Source organism: Mixophyes fleayi, chromosome 12, assembly GCF_038048845.1.
Source record: "Mixophyes fleayi isolate aMixFle1 chromosome 12, aMixFle1.hap1, whole genome shotgun sequence".
NCBI lineage: Eukaryota > Metazoa > Chordata > Amphibia > Anura > Limnodynastidae > Mixophyes > Mixophyes fleayi.
The window spans coordinates 60,786,650-60,808,472 of record NC_134413.1 but is presented as its reverse complement, the minus strand read 5'-3'; the positions used below and the strand labels follow the sequence as shown (position 1 = coordinate 60,808,472).

The 21,823-nt window shown below is 43.4% G+C and overlaps 1 protein-coding gene across 1 annotated transcript; it reads right to left on the bottom strand.

The window, feature by feature from the left end:
* Positions 1-17,894: 17,894 nt before the first annotated feature.
* LOC142109447 (uncharacterized) lies at positions 17,895-21,823 on the bottom strand. The gene is made up of 2 exons (XM_075193646.1): positions 21,080-21,823; positions 17,895-18,688 (listed from the first exon to the last, which is right to left on the bottom strand). Exons 1-2 carry the CDS (start codon positions 21,642-21,644, stop codon positions 18,231-18,233), a joined length of 1,023 nt encoding a protein of 340 aa, XP_075049747.1. The 5' UTR covers positions 21,645-21,823; the 3' UTR covers positions 17,895-18,230.

Sequence of the window (21,823 nt, the reverse complement as noted above, 5' to 3'; positions counted from 1 at the left end):
TGCTGCCCAGGAATAACAGGTAAGTTCCAATGTCTGGGGGCGGAGGGGCTGGTAACAATGCTAGAAGGGCAGGTAAAGAGGCTAATGGTGGGAGGTGGGAATGTTAATGGGGGCAGATAATGCTAAAGTGGCAGGTGAAGAGGCTAATGGGGGCAGGAGAAGAGGCTAAATGGGTGTAGGATAAGAGGCTAATGGGGGCAGGTAACAATGCTAATGGGGCAGATAATTCTAAATGGGCAGGTGAAGAGGCTAATGGGGCAGATAACAATGTTAATGGGGGCAGGAGAAGAGGCTAATGGGGGCAGGTAACAATGCTAATGGGGGCAGATAATTCTAAAGGGGCAGGTGAAGAAGCTAATGGGGGCAGGTAACAAAGCTAATGGGGCAGATAATTCTAAAGCGGTAAGTGGAGAGACTAAAGGGGGCAGGTGACACTGCTAATGGGGGCAGATAACAATGCTAAAGGGGCAGGTAAAGAGGCTAAATGGGCAGGTGAAGAGGCTAAAGGGGCAGGTGAAGAGGCTAATGGGGGCAGGTGAAGAGACTAAAGGGGGCAGGTGACACTGCTAATGGGGCAGATAACAATGCTAAAGGGGCAGGTAAAGAGGTTATAGGGGCAGGTGAAGAGGCTAAAGGGGGCAGGTGAAGAGGCTAAAGGGGCAGGTGAAGAGACTAAAGGAGGCAGGTGACACTGCTAATGGGGGCAGATAACAATGCTAAAGAAGCAGGTGAAGAGGCTAAAGGGGGCAGGTGAAGAGGCTAAAGGGGCAGGTGAAGAGACTAAAGGAGGCAGGTGACACAGCTAATGGGGGCAGATAACAATGCTAAAGGGACAGGTGAAGAGGCTAATGGGGGGTAGGTAACAATGCTAATGGGGCAGATAACAATGCTTATGGGGCAGGTGAAGAGGCTGAACGGGGCTGATGAAATGATTGAGGGGACTATTTAAAAAAATAGAGCAGCTTTGGGGGGGGTATAATCTTTGTATTGTATGGCGGCTATAAGGATGGTCTCTGTGGTTATAGGGTCATTAGAATGCTAAATTTTAGCCAGGTGGGGCTGACAGAGGTTTATATTTGATTATAGCTCTTTGACAATAATTTTCATATATTGTATTGCCTACATATGCCTGTGCTATGGGGTAGTTTTATCTGGTCATAATGAACTGTTGTGTTTTGGAGCCTAATCATTCAGGGTTTGTTAACATTTAGCATTATAATACAATTGCTGCATATTTTCAAAACAGAACCCTGACTTTCCAGAATCCAGCTAGAAGACAACAAAGCTGCAAGAACACGAAACAGAGAAGAGCAAGAACAGGTAATAGAGAATGTGCACTCTGTCTAAATTTTGAATTTCTGCGAATTCTCCTGAATATACATATTCAGGAGTATTCGTATACGCTTTTAATGGAGGGGGGGGTGCTGCGAAATACTTAGAACCAATGGGAACAGCTAGGAGGTCATAAGTGAGGGTAATAGGTAGCACATGCGCAGAACCAAGTACAGATGATGTCTTGATAATAAAGTTTGTAACCTTGAACACCGCTTTCATGCGGAAGGTAACAATGCCGGTACCTGTCTATGCGACCGGCATGTGACACCACCACTTCTAAATTTGCACTTCCACCACTGCTCTGAAGAGAGATCATTATATATTTACACGCACCGTATGAAATTCTCATATGACAACTTTAATATTAGAATCATGTTTGCTCCTGGGTGCCTATTAATTTCTTCATAGATTTTTTATCTAAAAAGCACAGACTAACTGTAGGAATGAGCATGAGTCCGACACTGAAACCGGCCTTCAGCATTTGTATATAGAGCACTCCAATATTTTGAGCTCCGTCCCAGTTGCATGGAGATTAAGTGGTTTTGTAAAATTTGACAGGTTCTCTATATTTTTTTCTGAATCACAGAAAACGGTAGAAATCTGCTGATTTTTTTTCTGGGCAATTGTGCATTTAAAAGCACCATGCCATGTTGTAGTAAAGTGAATGAAGGAAAGTCTATTTGATCAAATTCATCCAGAGATACCTGTGGATTCCTTCAATTATCAATGCTGCAGTCATTAGTGAACACATTTATTAAAGTCAAGTGTTAGACATTTTAATATATTTTGTATCATATAATGATATCATTGAAATTCAGCAAATACGCATAGGCCCCACTATATGCTATTAAATAGTCTGTGACCCTCAAAAAAACAAGTGTTTTAATTGGTTTTGGGATATATTGTTTAATTTTGGTGATTTCAATGGGGGATAATAAATCAGGATTAAACGTGAAAGAAAGGGCTCGACTACTGCAGAACAGTTGTACAGGTTGATTTGTTGAAGGTCGTGTAATCAACTGCATGTGGTGAACAATCCAATCTATTATATAAATTGTCACTCATTCAGGGGTTCAGACAGAGTTGTCAATATGTATGTTTTTGTGTGTAATATATGCATTTCTGTACTTTGGATGAGCACCAAATATACATAGTCACAAGCCCCTATATAAAGTGGGACATATACCTAACTTACGACTCTCTAGGCACAGCCCAAGTACACTAAGGGCGTTTCACATAACATACATTGCATATAGAGGTGGAAGCAGCCTCAAATAGGCCTATCAGGGAGTGTATCTGTTGCGGTTGTTCCACCCCTTGTGCAAGATCCATGCTGAAAGATCCATTTGAAAGACAGTTATTTTCCTGGCAGTTTGCTGTCTGATAGCTCAAATCACAGACCATTTTGACATCAGTAACATTTAAAAAGCCTGGTTACTTCCTCATTAACTTTGTCAGAGTTGTGAGAAGCAATGTGTCACAGAGTGTTTCAGGCTGAAGGAGACAAAGAGACGCGGAGTCTAACACGCCTCTGGTCTTCACCAGGGACCACCGCAAGGGAGTTTGGGGTTCACTGTAAGAAGCGTGTGGGTCGCCACCCTCCGAGATTGCCACCGTTGAGGTAAAGGGTGAACAAACGTAGTTGCACAGACAGTGGTCAAACCGTGCGGGCAGGCGAAGTGCAGAGGAGCAGTTAGAGGCGAGGTCAGAAGGCCAGGAGTCAAAACCAGATAGCTGAGAAAACGCCAAAGGATTATCCAAAGCAGAGTCAGGGGAAGCCGGGTCAGTACACAGGAAATCAGGCATAGGTATGCAACAAGTACAGGATTGCTGGAGCATAGGGAGACCTAGATGCTCTGGCACCCTAATAGTGCCAGAGCCTCCCTAAAATAGAGAACACTTGACTTTGATTGGTGGACAGTGGTTTTGCAGGTCAGACTAGCTGACTGCCAAAACCATAAACCATTAGCGTCCGTTGCTTCTTTCTGCCGAAGCAGAAAGAAGCAATGAATGCTTATGCACCCCTAGTTCCGGTCCCGGCAGACGAGAGTGGAAGCGCCACAATGCCTCGCAACGGGACGCACAGGAAAAACAGAACAACGTCTGTCCCTGACTGAAGGGGACAAGCGGGGACGGCACCTGACACAATGGTTGAGGAGTCAGACGAGTAGGCGAGTTGGAGACTTTGTTTTTCGTGAGTGTGTTGTGAGTGGCATTTGTGTTAGCTTAGTTAGTTTTGTTGTGTTTGTTTAGAGTTCTGTGTTTTGTGTTTTTGTTATGGAAAGAGAAAGAGAGGTGATGAGAGTGTGGAGGAGAAGCATGTAGAGCAGGTAGGTGCAGAGGAGGCACAAGAGGGATGAGAGGAGGTCGGAGATCATAGGTGCAGAAAACTTACATACTAGAAGTGGATGCGGCAGATGGCATTCTGATGAGAGTACATGTTATATTAACTAGAAGTACGGAAAAATAAGCCAAAATTTAGCTAAATACCTGTTGAGTGTTCAACTACTGTATTAAACTGCACAGTACAAAAATGATAGTTTCAATATTCTATTGTTCGTGTATTAATATATATATATATATATATATATACTAGTACTTAGTAGAGAAAAATAGATTGCTGTGTGACTGAGGGCATTCTCAGCGACATCTTGATTAAGTGGGCACACAGAGTGTTTTTTGCACCCTCTTCCTCCTCAAAAGCAAACAAAAAAAACACATTTTTTTATAGGAACAAATTGTCTAAATTATATTATTCAGCTGTGTCAGAAGACTTGTAAGACTTGTAGAATAACATTCCCTTCTTTCCCTATCTCATTGGGTGTTCACCTGGTGTAGTTGTAGCTCCAACTTGTGCAAGTAGCATTACTCCTCTTGCAAACCATGGATCACTCTACACATCATAAGCATACCAGTACCAGTAATGTCAGTAATAGTACTTTTACTGTTGCGGCCTCTACTAGTGAAAAAGGTCATGAAAGAAATTGCACGTTACGCATTCAAAATTCAAAAACTGTTTGTCAAATTCAATCTCAATGAAAATATCAACGCTTGACGTAAGGAGGATTGAGAGAGAAGTTTCTGATGAATGTAATTATTTGTCCAAAAAAATGAAAATAGCTTATGTATGGGATATACCCCAACCACAGTGGATAGACAAGGTTCAAAATATGCCCACTTTTTGCTAGTACATGTCCTGCTACTAGAATGCTTATTGCAAACAAGAGTGTCCATCCCGGTCATGCAACTTCCGTATATTCCCATTAGAGATGTGCACTGACCACCGTGTTTTGGTTGTGGATGTAGTTTTAGTTATAAAACAACTTCTTGTTTTTTGCCGCAAAATCATGAAAGGTTTTGGTTTTGGATCTGGATTTAATTAAAAATTGTTAAAATAGTGCTCCTATATTACTATTTATAGCATAAACAGTCATTTACAGTCTATTTTCTAATTATCTCTTCACAACTGTCCAAATTTTCACCAATTTTGGCCAAAGTATTGCTGCTGACCCTCTCTAATGTGTCACACATGCTGCCTAACAGTTACCTACTTGGTGTATCTTTTTTTAGGTAAAATGAAAATGTAATTGATGTAGACATATTTGATGAGGATGATGATGAGAGTGATGATAACATTGTCAATTTTCACCATTGAGGAAGATGACCAGTGACCACTGTTATCCAAATGTGCCTGATTCATATGCTAACATCCCTATCTATTCTCTAGTTCAACAACAAAAATGTTGGCTTTTGTGGGGCCGCAAACAAATCAAGCGCTTCAGCCACAAAGTGTCAGTCCCTGTTGCTGAAGTTCCTGGTTTGTTAATTTATTTGCATGTCCATATCAACATATGGGTGGTTGGTCGCAAGCAGTGGCGCACGCAGGGGGGGGTTCTGGGTCTCCAGAAACCCCCCTCCGCTAAAATAGTATAGTAGTATACAGCAGCCGCGGCGCTGTCTAAGAAGCATCCGCGGTGGTGCTGTATTGTATACAGCACCGCCGCGGACGCTTCTTTGACAGCGCCGCGGCTGCTGTATACTACAGTGCAGCCGAAACTGTGCGGCAGGTCTCTAGATTTTTTTTTTTTTCCGGGGGCGGAGGAAACCCCCCCCCCCCCCTGACAAATCCTCCGTGCGCCCCTGGCAAGGATAATGCCATACGATAAATCTACAATAACAATACCATCTCTACTTGCACCATTTAACATTGTGCCCTCTCATCATCTTTTAAATCTCTACCAATTCCGCTGTCCGTACTTGAGGTCTTGTGTCCACTCTCGTCTTAATGATGGATTTTGTAACTCTGCCATAGTTGCATTTGCTTTCCCTGATTCAATTTAAAAAATAATTAAGCAGTCTATATGGTTCCTTATTTCCATCACATATTGTAAGTTGTCAGCCATAATATCTCCATCTATACATGTAACCGTTGCAAGTGTCCAATTCTGTCCTCTTAATTTCTCAGAATGTGGACTTTCAATTGCATTGTATTGTCAAAACAGATGTTTTTGGCAAACAAATCTGCATAAATGTCAGCAGTTATACATACTTAGTTGTGTGGGAAGGCCAACTATTGGCCTATCTGAGGTGTCTGTTTTATATATTTCTTACACTTTACTTATATAAAATATATATTCTTTATACATTTCATATTTATATACAGTCCACATTTATATACATTGGTCTTCAGGACCGACTCTGCCGCAAGTCTTGGGCAGTCCCCTTTATCCTGCGGTTGTGCAAGCTAAGGATTCCAGTCCCACCATTATTGAATTTTCATGTCACCTATGGGCCCCCTGGGGCAGAGACATCTCAGGCTCCATACACCACCAGCCTTCCAGCATCAGAGAAAGGAGGCCCATCCATTTAGGACATCCCTAACCAACTGTACTAGGTCAGATATTACACTTGAGTGTAGCCAAATGACAAATCGATATTGAAATTTTAATCAAATTAGTTCTTAGTATGTAGATACATGGTAACTGGACTATATATCAGTGTCCCGTTGTTTGATTTTCAAGGAATGCATTACGGTTCACATCTATCTTACTCATAGCAACAACCACTTAAGTAAAACGAGGTTTTTGAAAGCTCCATTCTCCAATGAATGCTCTTCCCATCGAGAAGTGCATAGCTCTAGCCTTTGAATGTTTTAAAATGAGTGCTGGCAACCTTTGCTTATCGTCATCAACATTTATATAGCAACAGCAAATTACGTAGCACTTTACATTTGGGTATCTACTTGTCTAAATATCTACTGATGTCTCTGTCCATTTAATGACATCTCATTGTTACTGCCTCTTCATTTTCCATGATCCATACTGTCTAACATTCCAAATTTAGTGTGTGCGAAGTGTTAAAATATGTTTGCACCTTACACTAATTTTTTTGTTGTTCTTTAATTTATCTAATGGGCTTGCTTCAGTTGGTGGTAAGGCAGAAGATTTTTTTTTTTGCAGCCGCTGCAGTGTTCTACATGTGGTGGCTGAATGTTGAAAAACCCTCACACGCAAACACCCTTTTTTTCCCCACTTAGGGCCTGAGCCATTAAGGAGAGCAAAGCATAAAAAATGAGCAACTTTGCACCTGAGCAAAACCATGTCGAATTGGAGGGGAGGTACATTTTAAATGGGGGGATAAATTTAGAGTTGGGATAGGACATATCCTAGATCAACTTTAAATTTCAGTGTAAAAATAAAGCTATCAAGTATTTGTGTGCCAGCTGAAAAAACAGACAGTATTTAACTTATGTACAAAATAATAAACTAATTTGCACCCCTTGCATTGTAACATGTTTTATCCAGGAGAACATGTATTCCTTAATGTAGGCCCTTAATATACATGTTACTAAACAAGTTAACCCGTGCATGATACTCATGCATTCTAGTCAAATCAAGCTACTTAAGGCGTTAAAAAGGTTCTTGTCATGCATTTGGGCCATAGCCCAGGCCTCCTCAGGGGAAGAGCGTTACTTCCTGACGTAAGCGCCCTTTTTTACCGTGGTTTTGTCCACATGTCACCACCTCATCATTCTTCTCCATCACCTCATCCTTCATTTTCATCGCCACATCTATCCAGATGTCTATCCAGACACAGGGATCTCTCTAAGCGGTCCTGAGTATCACACTCCTCTCACTCTGTCAGCCCCGGCAACCACCAACCACTCCCCACTGTCACCCCCGGCAACCACCAACCACTCCCAACTGTCACTTCTCCTTCAAGAAATATATATATATATTTTTTAAATCTTTATAAACACTTTTAACAATTAACAAATTAAATTAACAAATTAAAAACATCTTAGTATACCAAATTTCAGCCCTTTCTGATTTTTTTTCCCACACACACTAAGAATTTAGTAGGTCAGTGTATAACTCCGCCCAGCAGGTGGCGCTGCAGCTTGGTTTTATTTTTTCCACACACAGACAGACTAACACACGCCACTAGACATTTATATTATAGATAACCCATGACAAGTATTGAAAAATGCAAAAAAGTTTAGAACATTGCTATTTTTGGAGGGGTTCTGCTGCTGACCCTCACACATAAACACCCCATTATTTTTCCCATTTAATGCAGGTGTTACTGCCCCCCACAAGATTACTCTCAATAGAAAACTTAAAATGTTTAAAGAAATAAATCAAATTTTTTGGTTCTGCTTTTAATAGTCATACAGCAAAAGCAAACTGTTTTTCTCCACTAAATATACTAGTTACTTCATAATGATGTCTAATACAGTCTGTATAAAAGTACTATATATTATAGATGAGCGGTTCGGATTCTCTGAAATCCGACGAAATCCAGCGTTCGGGATTCGAGTAAAAATGAGCCGTGAATCTTTTTTTTCCGCCAAGCCCGGATTTCAAAATGAGGCAAGACATCATTTCCGCCCATTTGTTATTTGCAAAAAAAGCCCAGCAATATATCTAAGTCCTTCCTCCTTTTCTTCAGTGCTTTTTTAGAACAGGCAGCATGTAGGGAGGAGGTTAGCTGCGGTGCTCTGCTCTGTAAATAGCATTCAGGGTAACATAGAGGGACATAGGGACATAGTAAGCAGTAGAATCCTGTCATATTGTAAAGCAGTTCTCTAGAGAATAGTCAGCTGCAACAGTTTGCTGATCAATTGCTTTTAATTTCAATCTTATAAACACTTTACATACACTAGTGGCTTCTGGTTCCTGTTATTGCTTTGCATTGAATATATATAATAGTACTAGACAGTTTACAGATTGAGTTAGATCTTATTTTGATCTAGCTAGTGTATATTTATTTCTTTGAGAAAAACAGTGTGCTTTTGCTGTCAGAGTATTAACAGCATAATCTAAAAAAAAACAGATTTCTTTCTTTTAAACTTTAAAGTTTTTCTAGTGAAAGTAATCTTGTGTGGGACAGTGACAACTTTGGGGTGTGCAACTGAAAGAATTTAGAAAAAACTGGTTGTTTGCATGTGAGATTCAGCAGCAGTTGCATGCCCCAAAAAAGGCTATATATTCAAATCTTTTCTAATTCCATACTTTTATATTTTTGAAGGGTCATTCAGTGAACTCTATATTTAAAAAAGCCAGTTATTGGGTTTTGTTATTGGGTTTTTTTCTGGGCGTTATCAAAATTCAGTGATCGCATGTAGAACATTGCAGCGGCTGCAGAAAAAATGTCATCTGCCATGCCACCAACTGGAGCAAGCCCATTGTATAAATTAAATAACAAAAAAAATTGTGTAAGGTGCTAGAGCTAAAAATGTTGAAATGCTACTCACACACTACATTTAAAACTTTATCCAGGCATTATGGAGAGTGAAGAGGCAGTAACAATTGCCATTAGATGGACAGAGGCATCATAAAATATTTACACAAGTAGATACTTAATTGTAAAGAGCTACCTAATTTGCTTCCGCTATATAAATAAATGAGGATGCTGAGATATGAAGGTGGCCTGCACCCCTACTACAACAATTGAAAGATTAGCCACACAATACATTGCCAGAGAATTCATTGGTTGCCAATAGTATGGCTTTGAATACCTTGCCACTATATAAAAAAATGAGAATGCTAAAAGAGAAAGATGTCTTGCACCCATAGTTTAACAATTGAAATATTAACCACACAATACATTGGCAGAATATTAATCGACTACCAAGAGCGTGACTTTCATTACTTTGTTTTACTTATATGATTTGTGCCATACTGCTGCCCTTCTGAATGAAGCCAGTGGACTTGTGTATATCTATGCAGAGAGAGGGAGGAAAAATAATTCCCCCAGGGTAAGCTTCGTCCAACCCTGGGGTAAAGTGAACTGCCCAAGTTTTGCTGTGGAGTTCCCTGTGATGATACCTGGTTTAATGTAACCCTCTGCGTCGCACAGCTGGATTATCCGATACCTACCCAAGGTTCAAAATCACCCAGGCAAATATCAAAACTAAAATAAATAAGTTTATTTAACAATATGGTAGTACCATACAACATCTTTAAATAATGACCTGCATCAAATAACATTACAGTCTGGCACAGACAACATACAGGTTATAATGGAAACACCTCACCAGTGTCCTACCCACTCTCAGGACCTGCTGTCTATCCATTCAAGCTTCTCCCCCTCTCTTCTTTAAGGCTACCAGCAAGGCAGTGGTCCTGAGTCACTGTCACTCTGCTTTTGGCAGACACTCAGCTCCCCAAGACCTGGAGAGGTAGATCAAGGCAAAGACAGTACTCTAGGGACCGATTGTCCCTTTCCTGTCAGGGCAGAGATCTGGAGGTCAACGCCAGCCTGACTTCAGCTATCACTGGGCAGTGAATGCCAATTTGCTGTTTGCTGGAGTTGGTATTTAAAGGGAGAAATGACCTTCCTTGGAGTACCAGGACCTGCCTGATTGGTCCTTTTCTTTGTTTACCTTTCACAGATAGCAGATGATTTGTTCTTGATACAATTAGGGACAGGTATTGTTCTGTGGCTATACAGCAGAATTTGTTTAAACAATTAAGGTTGCAATCCAGAGACATTACACTTAAATAAATAATGTAGTCATCTATCTGTTGATTTTTTTCTCTATGCTATCACGCACAGATATCACCCTGGTGTGATGTACATTCATACAGGAATGATGGACAATAATCCTTTTGCCTAGGCTTAAACAATGGACTAGTTTGCAAAATAAGAAAACCATGTTGACAGACATTATAACTACTAACAAATAGAAAATACACAAGTATAAATATGACTGACAAATATAGAGAACCGGAGGGCTAGAAAAATTAAATGTTTTTTATAGTCCACAGTTTGTGAGAAACGAGATACAGACTGGTTGAGGTAATATTATTACCTCATTTGACCACATTCTTCCCCCTCTTTTTTAGCTCTAGTTCCAGGGTGTCTGTGGCATACCCCAAGCTAACTTCCTCTCCCAAGTCCAAAGTCTCTGTTCTAATCCACTGAATTGACCAGCTGGGTTGTCACCTGGGTCCGAGGGGATAATAGAATGCAGTCTATAGTTTCCCAGTTCCCCACCCGTGTCCCAGGAAGTTGAGCCAAGCAAATCTCATGTTAGAAGGGGCTTGTTGATTAGACAAACGGCAGGGGAAAAATTACATGTCAATATGTCAGGTGGCACAACACACGTCTCAACCAATGCAGTCCATGAGCAGCACTGGGGCAAAGTCCTATAGCCTGTCACGAGCCACGGCAGTACTCACAGCCGCCGCGGCTCGCTTCTGGTGACCCATTTCCGCTTGGGTCCCGACCGTTCCAAAGGCAATAGTCGGACGCTTCTCTCTGTAGCGCCGCGTCCCAGCAACTGAGGACAGCAGGGCAGGTGCGCAAAGGCAGGCAATAATCTGCAGGCTATTAGAACTTAATTTATTAATTAGTGAGCTCCTGGAGATGTTTTCAGAGCTAGGCTCTGATTGGTGGCCACCAGTATTTAAGGCATTGAGGTCTGCAGCCTCACTGTCGGTTATAGCTTTCTGTTACCAGTCTGCTGAACTGCTCTGCTCCTTGTTCCTTTACTGTGGATACTCTGCTGGATTGCCTGTGTATGACCCTTGCCTGGATTTGAACCCTGCTTGTTGTTTATTGTGACCGTGACCCTTTTGGCTTGTACCTTGGACTCTGCTACCTGGCCCGTGACCCCGACCCCTGGCGTGTTTACTGACTATCCCGTTTGCTCGTGACCCTTGACCTTGGCTATCATTTTGACTACCCGCTGCTTTCTACCAGTCTCCTGGCCCGCTGCTGTGGTCCTGTATTTCCAACCCACACTACACCTGGAGCTAAGTCCTGGGGGCATCCGAGTACCGGTGAGCACATCTAGCTCTAAGGGAAAGGCGGCTGCTAAAGGTGAAACCTCCGTCATCTAGTTCTGTGGGTTGGTGATCAGGGCCAGCAGCCTAACATAGCCTAATTTCTTTCTCCACTTGTCTGTATCCAGGGAACTCACAACCCCCATCAAAATATATGGGGAAACAGGGTCACCGAACAGCATCATCCATTGGCCCTTCCCACCTCCAAACAAAATGCAGTGAAGTGCACATAGGCAAGAAAATGTATAATTCCAGGGGAATGCAATGGATCTGCTGAAGTCCCATCTCCCAATGCATCCAATGACTGACCCTTCATGGATAATTCAATCAAGACCTGAGACTCCTTTTCTTGCTCTTGTTTCTTGAAACGCACCACAACTCTATGGGAAAGGCATCTGCTATAGGTGAAGACCTCTCCTGCTAGTTCTAAAAGCTTATGACCGTTACTAGGAAGCTGTAACATCGTAAAGGATTGTATCCTGGGACCAGTGGTGAAATAGCAATAAGACCTTCCACTGTTTGGTTTTGCTATTAGTTGTTAGCTGACTCTCACTGCTCTCTCCGCCACCATTTTTGTTTAATTAAGAACTGACCTTTTGCCAAATTTACATTGGTGTCCGTGTGGATATTTATTTATAAATAGTTCACTGTGTATGCTCTTCGTTCCACACAATACCTTAAATAGTATAAACAGCTTATATAAAATAAAGACACGGAAACTTGAGTAAGTGGCACTAAAAATATTTTTATTATAACCTAATTAAACCTGGTGGCGGAGAAAGGGCACTGAAGATCAGCTCCAGCGATACCTAACCAAGCGTGGACATGGCAATGTAGCCTTAAGTCCACCCACTTCTCTCATAACCCCACTGCTTGGCTAACCCTAACCTGGCGTCAGAGTAAACTGCACTCACCTCACTACTCACTCCCCCTCCCTCACTGAGCCGGGCGAGGCACCTCCCCACGGAAGGGACAAGAGTAACCGATTGCCTTGTAAGGGGACAGATACCTGGGACCAATCACGATAGAGCCGTCTATATCAGCCGCTGATCGCAGTGCCTTCCTCCCCACCAAACTGTAAACTACTAACCAGCATTATGCTAAACCACCATATTACACTAACACTTCTTTAAAAATGGCGTGGGTGGGCGGGATTTTGCCAGCCGAGTGACTCACCCAGGAAATTGCATCACCTACAAAGCCACAAGGACCTCCCCTCAGCATCACTGGCCAGACCCACACCACACGTTAACTCTTTCAGGTAAGTGTAAACATGAATGCAACACTGTCACTATTTAATTTCGCTCGTCTAAAAGGGGACTCTCTTGTACTAAATAGTTCACTGTGTATGCTCTTCGTTCCACACAATACCTTAAATAGTATAAACAGCTTATATAAAATAAAGACACGGAGGCTTGAGTAAGTGGCACTAAAAATATTTTTATTATAACCTAATTAAACCTGGTGGCGGAGAAAGGGCACTGAAGATCAGCTCCAGCGATACCTAACCAAGCGTGGACATGGCAATGTAGCCTTAAGTCCACCCACTTCTCTCATAACCCCACTGCTTGGCTGACCCTAACCTGGCGTCAGAGTAAACTGCACTCACCTCACTACTCACTCCCCCTCCCTCACTGAGCCAGGCGAGGCCCCTCCCCACGGAAGGGACAAGAGTAACAGATTGCCTTGTAAGGGGACAGATACCTGCGACTAATCACGATAGAGCCGCCTATATCAGCCGGTGATCGCAGTGCCTTCCTCCCACGCTGCCTGCCCTAAGGGCCAAGCAGCCCGCCACCACCAAAACCGAGCACTCTCCACACCTCCAAATAAATGCTCTCCATAAAAATACGCAACCCCTCGTCCGAGAGGTGCACACCGTCTCTCCTATACAGATCCACCCTATCCACTGTTATCTCAGGGTGATCTACCACAAAACCTCCAAGGGACCTAATGACCTTCCGAAGCGCACTATTAAGTTTCCGCCCCATTATCAGGATCTTTTTTAAAGGGATCTGTGATCGCCACGACAGCCTCGGAATCATAGCGGACCAGCCCAGGATAATTGTTGGCCATGTCTTGTTAATATAGTGAAGGTCCTCTCTAATTTGAATAATTAGCTCCAGGGACTTACCCTTGTCATTCCCTCCAAGGTGGATAACTAATATGTCAGGGGCTCCCCATCATTCAATCAGCTGTCTTACCCAGGGCAAGAGACCTCCCCATACTAAACCCCGTTTACCTAACCAAAAAACCCGTCTATCTCCTATGCTGGTAAACCTCGTCTGCCCCTCCGACTGGTTAGCTGCCCAGAAAATATAAGAGTGCCCGATGATCCACACATCTCTCGCAGTAACCCCAGCATCTAAAAAAGAGACAAGAGTTAATAACTGCACTCCTTACTGGACAATCACACACAGCACGAAAGGTGCACATAGGAATTTTGACGAAGGCAGCCCATAAAAACCGGGCATGGAGAATAGCTGTCAAAGGAAAAGTAAACGGGGAGAAATGGATTTGGGTAAGGGTAAGTTACTCACACGAAGGTGAAACCCGGTCCAACCCCAGAGGCACACCACTAATCAGGCCTCCTGAGAAAAAAAACGGGAGAAAGCCCTTCGCACCCTCCCTCAACGCGACGAGCAGATAAGCCTTGAGTAACAGGCTAGGGGATAGGAGGATCAAACAAACGGTAATGAAGATAAAGGTCTAGAGCTATCTGACAGTGACAAACAATAATAATGAAAGCATAAAGAGAGAAATAGGCAAAATAAACATAAGCAGCAATAACAACAACATTCATGTATACCATTAATCAACTTTAAACATTAGGCCTAATGTAACTTTGATAGGCCGAAGATTTACATCTCCCAAGTAACATAGTAACATAGTAACATAGTTGATGAGGTTGAAAAAAGACACCAGTCCATCAAGTTCAACCTATTTTGGATCTCCTGCGATCCTGCACTTATATTTGAAATTAATCCAGAGTAGGCAACCGCCCATCTGTTTCAATTTTGAAAATCCCCCCAGACTCAATATTGCAATCCAATTTTTACCCTATATCCACTACGATCCTTTATTTTAAATTAACGGTCGTATCCCTGGATACACCTTTCCGCTAAAAATTTGTCTAACCCTTTCTTAAACATATCTATTGAATCTGCCATCACAACCTTCCCTGGCAATGAATTCCATATCTTGACTGCCCTTACTGTAAAGAACCCCTTCCTTTGCTGGTTGTGAAATTTCCTCTCCTCTAACCTTAGGGGATGACCACGTGTCCTGTGTATGGTCCTTGGGGTAAAAAGTTCCCATGAAAGCTCTCTGTATTGACCCCTAATGTATTTGTACATAGTAATCATATCTCCCCTTAGGCGCCTCTTTTCTAAAGTAAACATGCCTAAACTGGCTAACCTTTCCTCATAACTTAATGACTCCATACCCTTTATCAATTTTGTCGCCCTTCTCTGAACCCTTTCTAGTTCCAAATTATCTTTTTTATAGAGTGGTGCCCAGAACTGTACTGCATATTCAAGATGAGGTCTTACCAATGATTTATACAGTGGCAAAATTACACTGTCTTCCCTTGCATCTATGCCCCTTTTTATGCATGCCAATACTTTGTTTGCCCTTGCAGCTGCTGCTTGACATTGAGCACTATTGCTAAGTCTACTGTCTACGAGCACTCCCAAATCCTTTTCCATTATAGATTCTCCCAAATTAATTCCATTTAATTTATAGATTGCGTTCTTGTTTTTGATCCCTGAATGCATAACCTTACATTTATCTGTGTTAAACCTCATATTCCATTTAGCCGCCCAATCCTCCAGTTTATTTAAGTCCCTCTGTAGAGAAGCTACATCTTGCTCTGATTTTATTACCTTACAGAGTTTAGTGTCATTTGCAAAAATAGAAACTTTACTCTCTAAACCATCACCAAGGTCATTAATAAATATATTAAAAAGGAGTGGTCCCAGCACGGAACCTTGAGGAACTCCACTTAAGACCTTTGACCAATTAGAAAATGTTCCATTTATCACAACTCTCTGTTCCCTATTCTCTAACCAGTTTTCGATCCAAGTACAAATTTTGATTTCTAGACCCAGTTCCCTTATTTTGTAAACCAACCTCTTGTGTGGCACTGTATCAAAGGCCTTTGCAAAATCTAAGTAGACCACATCTACTGTCCTGCCCTGGTCTAAGTTCCCACTAACTTCCTCGTAGAAACTAATTAGATTAGTTTGACATGACCTATCCCTCACAAATCCATGTTGATTCCCACTAATAATTTTATTGCGTACCAAGTAATCCTGAATACTGTCCCTTAAAATACCTTCCAGTAGTTTCCCCACTATTGATGTCAGGCTTACAGGTCTATAATTCTCTGGTTGTGATCTCGTCCCCTTTTTAAACAACGGCACCACATCTGCTATTCGCCAATCCCTTGGTACTGAGCCTGATGAGATTGAATCTCTGAAAATTAAGAATAGCGGTCTAGCTATTTCCGAGTTTAATTCCATAAGGACCCTTGGGTGTATGCCATCTGGACCTGGAGCTTTATTTATCTTAATATTCTTCAGTCGCTTTTGGACTTCTTCCTCTGACAACCAAGTATTAATTAATGGCATGGTTTCATTTCCATTTTTATGTATTACTCCTGCCATTTGTTCCTCTCTGGTAAATACTGAAGAAAAGAACGTGTTTAATATCTCTGCTTTTTCCTTAGTATCATTTATCAATTCACCCATCTCACTTCTTAGTGGTCCTATATTATCTTTTTTAATCCTTTTGCCATTTATATACTTAAAAAACTTTTTGGGGTTTGTCTTACTTTCTTTTGCAACGTGCCTTTCATTTTCTAATTTAGCCAATCTAATTTCCTTTTTGCATGTTTTATTACATTCCTTGTACCTATGGAAGGACTCCTCTGACCCTTCAGACTTAAACAATTTAAATGCACGCTTCTTCCTTTGCATTTCTTCCCTTACCTTTTTATTTAGCCACATTGGTTTAGACTTAATTCTTTTACATTTATTTCCCATAGGAATGAACTTATACGTGTATGTTTCCAACAACATTTTAAAGACAGCCCACATTTCTTTCGTATTTTTTCCTTCAAAGGCTTTGTCCCAGTCTATGCTCTTTATAGACTCCTTTAGCATATTAAAATTTGCCTTTTTAAAGTTTAAAGTCCTAGTTGATCCCTTATACTGTTGTTTCTGGAAACTAATTTCAAATGAGACCATATTATGATCACTGTTTCCCAAGTGCTCCTTTACTTGAATATTTGATATTACGTCTACATTGTTTGTTATTACTAGGTCCAGTATAGTCCGGTTCCTAGTTGGTTCCTCAACTAATTGGGACATGTAATGGTCTTTTAGCGTGCTCAGAAACCTATTTCCCCTAGCTGTACCGCAGGTCTCAGTACTCCAATCAATGTCCGGATAATTAAAATCCCCCATAATTAAAATTTGACCTAGTTGTGTAGCCTTTTCAATTTGCTGTAGAAGTTGGGCTTCCTCAATCGTACTAATATCTGGCGGTTTATAGCATATCCCTATCAGAAACTTCTCTGAACTTTTTCCTCCGCTGGATATTTCCACCCACAATGCCTCTATATTATCACCAATATTCTCGTATATAACTTCCTGAATACTTGGTTTTAATTCTGGCTTAATATAAAGACATACTCCTCCTCCTCTTTTATTTACCCTATCCCTCCTGAAGAGAGAATAGCCTTCCAAGTTGACTGCCCAGTCATGTGTATCATCCCACCAGGTCTCAGTAATACCTATAATATCATACTGCTCATTCATTGCTACTAGTTCTAACTCCCCCATTTTACCTGTCAGGCTTCTTGCATTTGCAAACATACACTTAAGTCTATTGGCTCCCTTCGGTATTTCTTTTTGCTTTAAAAAGGGCCGCTCCTTATCGGCTATGCTTCCCTTTCCCCCCTCTCCACCCCCTTTACTCTTGTTAAATTCCTCATTACTACTCTCAATGTCTATCCCATAAATACTTGCTTGCCCCTCCCCCCCGGAGCCTAGTTTAAAATCTCCTCCAACCTTCTAACCATCCTCTCCCCTAGCACTGCAGCCCCCTCCTCATTCAGGTGCAATCCATCACGACAATAAAGATGGCAACTGACCGAGAAATCAGCCCAGTGCTCTAAGAATCCAAAACCCTCCTTCCTACACCAATCTTTTAGCCACGTGATTTTATAGCTTCCACTGAAGCCCCCGACTAGGCCGCGGAGGTGGCCGCACCAATTCTAAAGGAATGTGAGCTGAAAAAAGAAGGGTTAAGGCCTAGCAACTTTATTGCCTGTTTCAGAACCGCATTAAACTGATATCTTGTAAGCTGCGCCTTATCTTTATGTATCAGGAAAATTGAGTTAGAAGGCCTAATAAGACTAAATTGGGTGGTTAATTCGACCGGACACAAAGCTTTATCTTTTTGGGCCTGCAACTGTAACCAGCAACCTCTCCCCCTCTGATCCGTTTTTTGATCGGGCTATCTTACAGCTTAGATGATCCTCACTTATGACCATGTCTTCAGTAAGCAGACCTGCGGAGACCTGACCTGCCGCTTGCCCTACAAGCTCCGACACCCTGAAAGCTCCAAAAATGCCAGGCTAAACGCAGTACGAAAAAGCAGGACCTCATACTCGTCCCAAGCCACATCCATTAAAATCCCCATAAGCTGAGCTAAAATCTGTATGGTAATTGGGTGGCGCGTGTCAGTAGTGGTCGGTCTCTCCTTTGCCCAACCTTTCAGCACCTTAGATATCAAAAAGCCTTTAGTTATGTCTACCGTGCCATTCAGCCGTGACATAAATGAAATGCCCGCCAGTGCAGATGACATACTAGCCTTAGATGCTCCCTCACAAAACTTCAACCACATGAACTCCATCACCGCATCCCGCTGGCCTGACTCCGACTGGTCCTTGGAGGCGCTGAAAAGGACCCACTGCCGCCACGCTGCTCGATACACCCGCAAAGTCGATTGTGCTAGGCCGCGTTCCGCTAGACCTCTTATGCCGGCGTGATGATCTGCCAAATACAAGGGGGACAGGGAATGCCTCTGCTATCTGCCTGAGGGGCCAGATCATGAAATCTCCTCCATTGAAATCGAGACAAGGCATCTGCTATTTCGTTGTTAACCCCGGGGACATGACGAGCATTAAAAGTTATTTCGTATTCAAGGCACCAAAATATCAGGTGACGCAACAACGCTATCGCCTGCGGTGAAGATGCGCTCTGGCTATTAACGGACTGAACTACCCATAGGTTATCACACCAAAAAACAATGTGCTTGCCCCGTAGGGCGACAGCCCATAGCTCCATGGCAACAATAATCAGGAATAGCTCCAGCACAACCAAGTTCTTAACCCATCCGCTTCTATGCCACGACTCTGGCCAAGCCTCTGCACACCACTGTCCACCCAGGTACGCTCCAAAGCCCTGCGCTCCTGAAGCATCCGTGAAAAGCTCAAGGGTAGCGTTGTTTACCAGGGGGGGCTGGCCAAATCCTTTTACCGTTAAATTCCATAAGAAACCTCTGCCATACATGAAGATCATCTTTAATTTCCTGTGACAGCCGGACCGCTGCATGGGGTTTACTCTTTCCCGCTATGGCTCTTTGCAATTTACGACAGAAAACCCTACGCAAAGTTAAAAAGCCCCAGAAGTGACTGAACTTTTTTCAATGATATTTAGGGGGAACTAAGAGTAAGCCCAATTGCCTCCTCCAGTTTCTTCAACTTATCCTCCGGGAGCCTACAACAACCCACTTCTGAGTCAATCTCAATGCCTAAAAAAGCTAAACAATGGGTAGGACCCTCTGTCTTATTGCTGGCAATGGGAACTCCCATCACCGTAAAAAGGGCCTGTGCTGATAGTAGCACATCTAAGCAACTGCTGGACTTGTCTGAACCAATAATCAGAAAATCGTCTAGGTAGTGAGCAATCCCCCTGTGTCCAGTTCCAGCCTGAATACACCAGTGGAGAAAGCTGCTAAACATCTCGAAAAGGGCACATGAAATCGAGCAGCCCATGGGCAGGCAGCGGTCGACATAAAACCCGCCGCGGTGCCTAAGGCCCATAAACTGGAACGATTTAGGATGGAGCGGCAACAGACGGAAAGCTGACTCTATGTCAATCTTGGCCATTAGGGCCCCCTCTCCACACTCCTGTACCAGGGCAAGGGCGTCCTCAAATGACTGATATTGAACAGTACTAACTGCCGGGTCTATCGTGTCATTTACCTAATGGGTAAGACAGGTGTTGAATGAGTCTGAACTTCCCCTCTGCTTTTTTGGGTACTACACGCACAGGGGACACTACCAAATCGGGAATGGGTACGTTTCAAAAAGAGACCTAACAGCCGGCCTAACCGGACTTCCTTGGCAATTTTTTCATCCAGAATTTCTGGGAATATAAAAGCTGATTTCAGGTTATGGGGCCATGGTAAATCTAATTTTCTCAGAATGGGAATACGGAAACCAAAGTGAAAACCTTCCCTAATTATGGCTGCGGCCTCGGCGTCACTATAAAGTGACAGCCACTTATCTAATTCCTCAAGCTTAATTGGGGATTTGGCCTTGACCCAGAGCTGTTGTAGTAGCTCCACGTCCTCTCCCACCCCCAATTCTGTTTCTACTGCATTCTAATGAGGGGTGGAAACCGCCGCAGTTGGAACAGGAGTGGCGGAATCTGCATGCCGCACCCCTCTGGCATGTCCCTGAATTGAAAGCGAAACACTTTCCTTTGACTGGGAGGGTCTGTTGTCCCCTCCCCGCCCCAGGAAACCGCCTCCCCTGAGACACCCCCTGCCGCTGACTACTTGACCTCATGGGGTCCATCCACGTATATCTATGTCTTTAAAACCTAAAGGCAGCTTCTCCCGCCCCGTCATCTTTTTACGGAACATCTCATCATAATTCCTCCAAATAACCGGCCCGTCTTTCAAATACACATCTGTAATTAGGTGTAGATACTTCCACACTTCCACCTGTTCCTCTGGTCTAAAATCAGTGTACAGAGTTGCGAAAACGCAAAAGCCTTTCACCCATCTAGGAAACGTTTTGTAACTCTCCTCCCCCTCACCATTCCTGCCCACTGCCGCCTCGAGACCTTTCTTGCCTTCGTCGGTGAGGGTAAACATATCCACGTAATACCCCTTTTTAATTTTATCCCTGACACTTGGCCTAATGCCATATAGTAGCGCTTCATTCTCCACTCTTCCAGAATCACCAGCTCGCGCAACTGTATCGGGGCCAAGAGCCTGCAGTGGCCTAGCAGTTCGCTTTCCAACTAATTGTGTCTGCAAGAGCTTAATCAGTTTGCGGGGCCTGTGCCCAGAACCCGAGGACTCCTCACTAGTCGTAGACCTAGGGGGGCTTACATCACGTGCTTTGTGTGTATTAGAAGAAATGATCTCACCTTTCTCCACTGAAACCTCGACCTCTGTCAAGGCTACCAATGCCTGCTCGACCCCCGGCCGCTCCTGCGTCCCTGCTGCTGCCGCTCCCCGCGAACGATCTGCCGTGCCTGGCGATGATCTCCCTACTGCCGCTCCCGGCTCATCGTGTAACACCCTCTGCTCCTGTGGCGCTGGATCATGGCCCTGTGAGACTGAAGAAAAAACAGTGTGAGCTTCCGGCAAACTCAAATTGGTATTCCCCCCAACCCTAGTGTCTGGCGGGGTCCCACTACGTGGAACAAATGTGGAGGATGCGACAGGTCTACCCCGGGGAGGCTCGCAAAACTCTGTCTCGCCGCTCCCGGCCACGAAATCCCACCCCCCTCCAGCTAACGGGGTGGAACCCCTACGTGTGCCTTCTACCCTGCCCCATTGGCCACTCCAATCGCTATAACCTGACAGTGGGGGCCCATGCTCTGCTCTATCCGTGCCATGTTGATATTCAAAAACCCGTTCGCTAACATGGTCAGCTAACGGGCCGTACCCCACATACTCAACGCCCCTGCTGCCTGAACTCGCGGACATCCGTGCATGGCTCTCCCCTGTGCACCCATCATGTGGGAGGGGAGGCAGTTGGTGCCGTTGCACTCGGCTTACCCCCTGCCCTGTCTGACCTCCGAGCCAAAAATCCTCCTCCTCATTGACCCCTGAATAATCCCGGACTCCCCAGTTTCTCCGTGCCCAGGCCGGGTCTTGACTCCACC

Excerpts from the sequence above, each read along its gene's own strand:
- LOC142109447 (XM_075193646.1), bottom strand. The coding sequence starts at position 21,644 with ATGTCCGCGAGTTCAGGCAGCAGGGGCGTTGAGTATGTGGGGTACGGC. Across the intron at positions 18,689-21,079 it reads CGAGGTTTCAGTGGAGAAAG|ATCATCACGCCGGCATAAGA; the intron begins GTGAGATCATTT and ends TGTATTTGGCAG.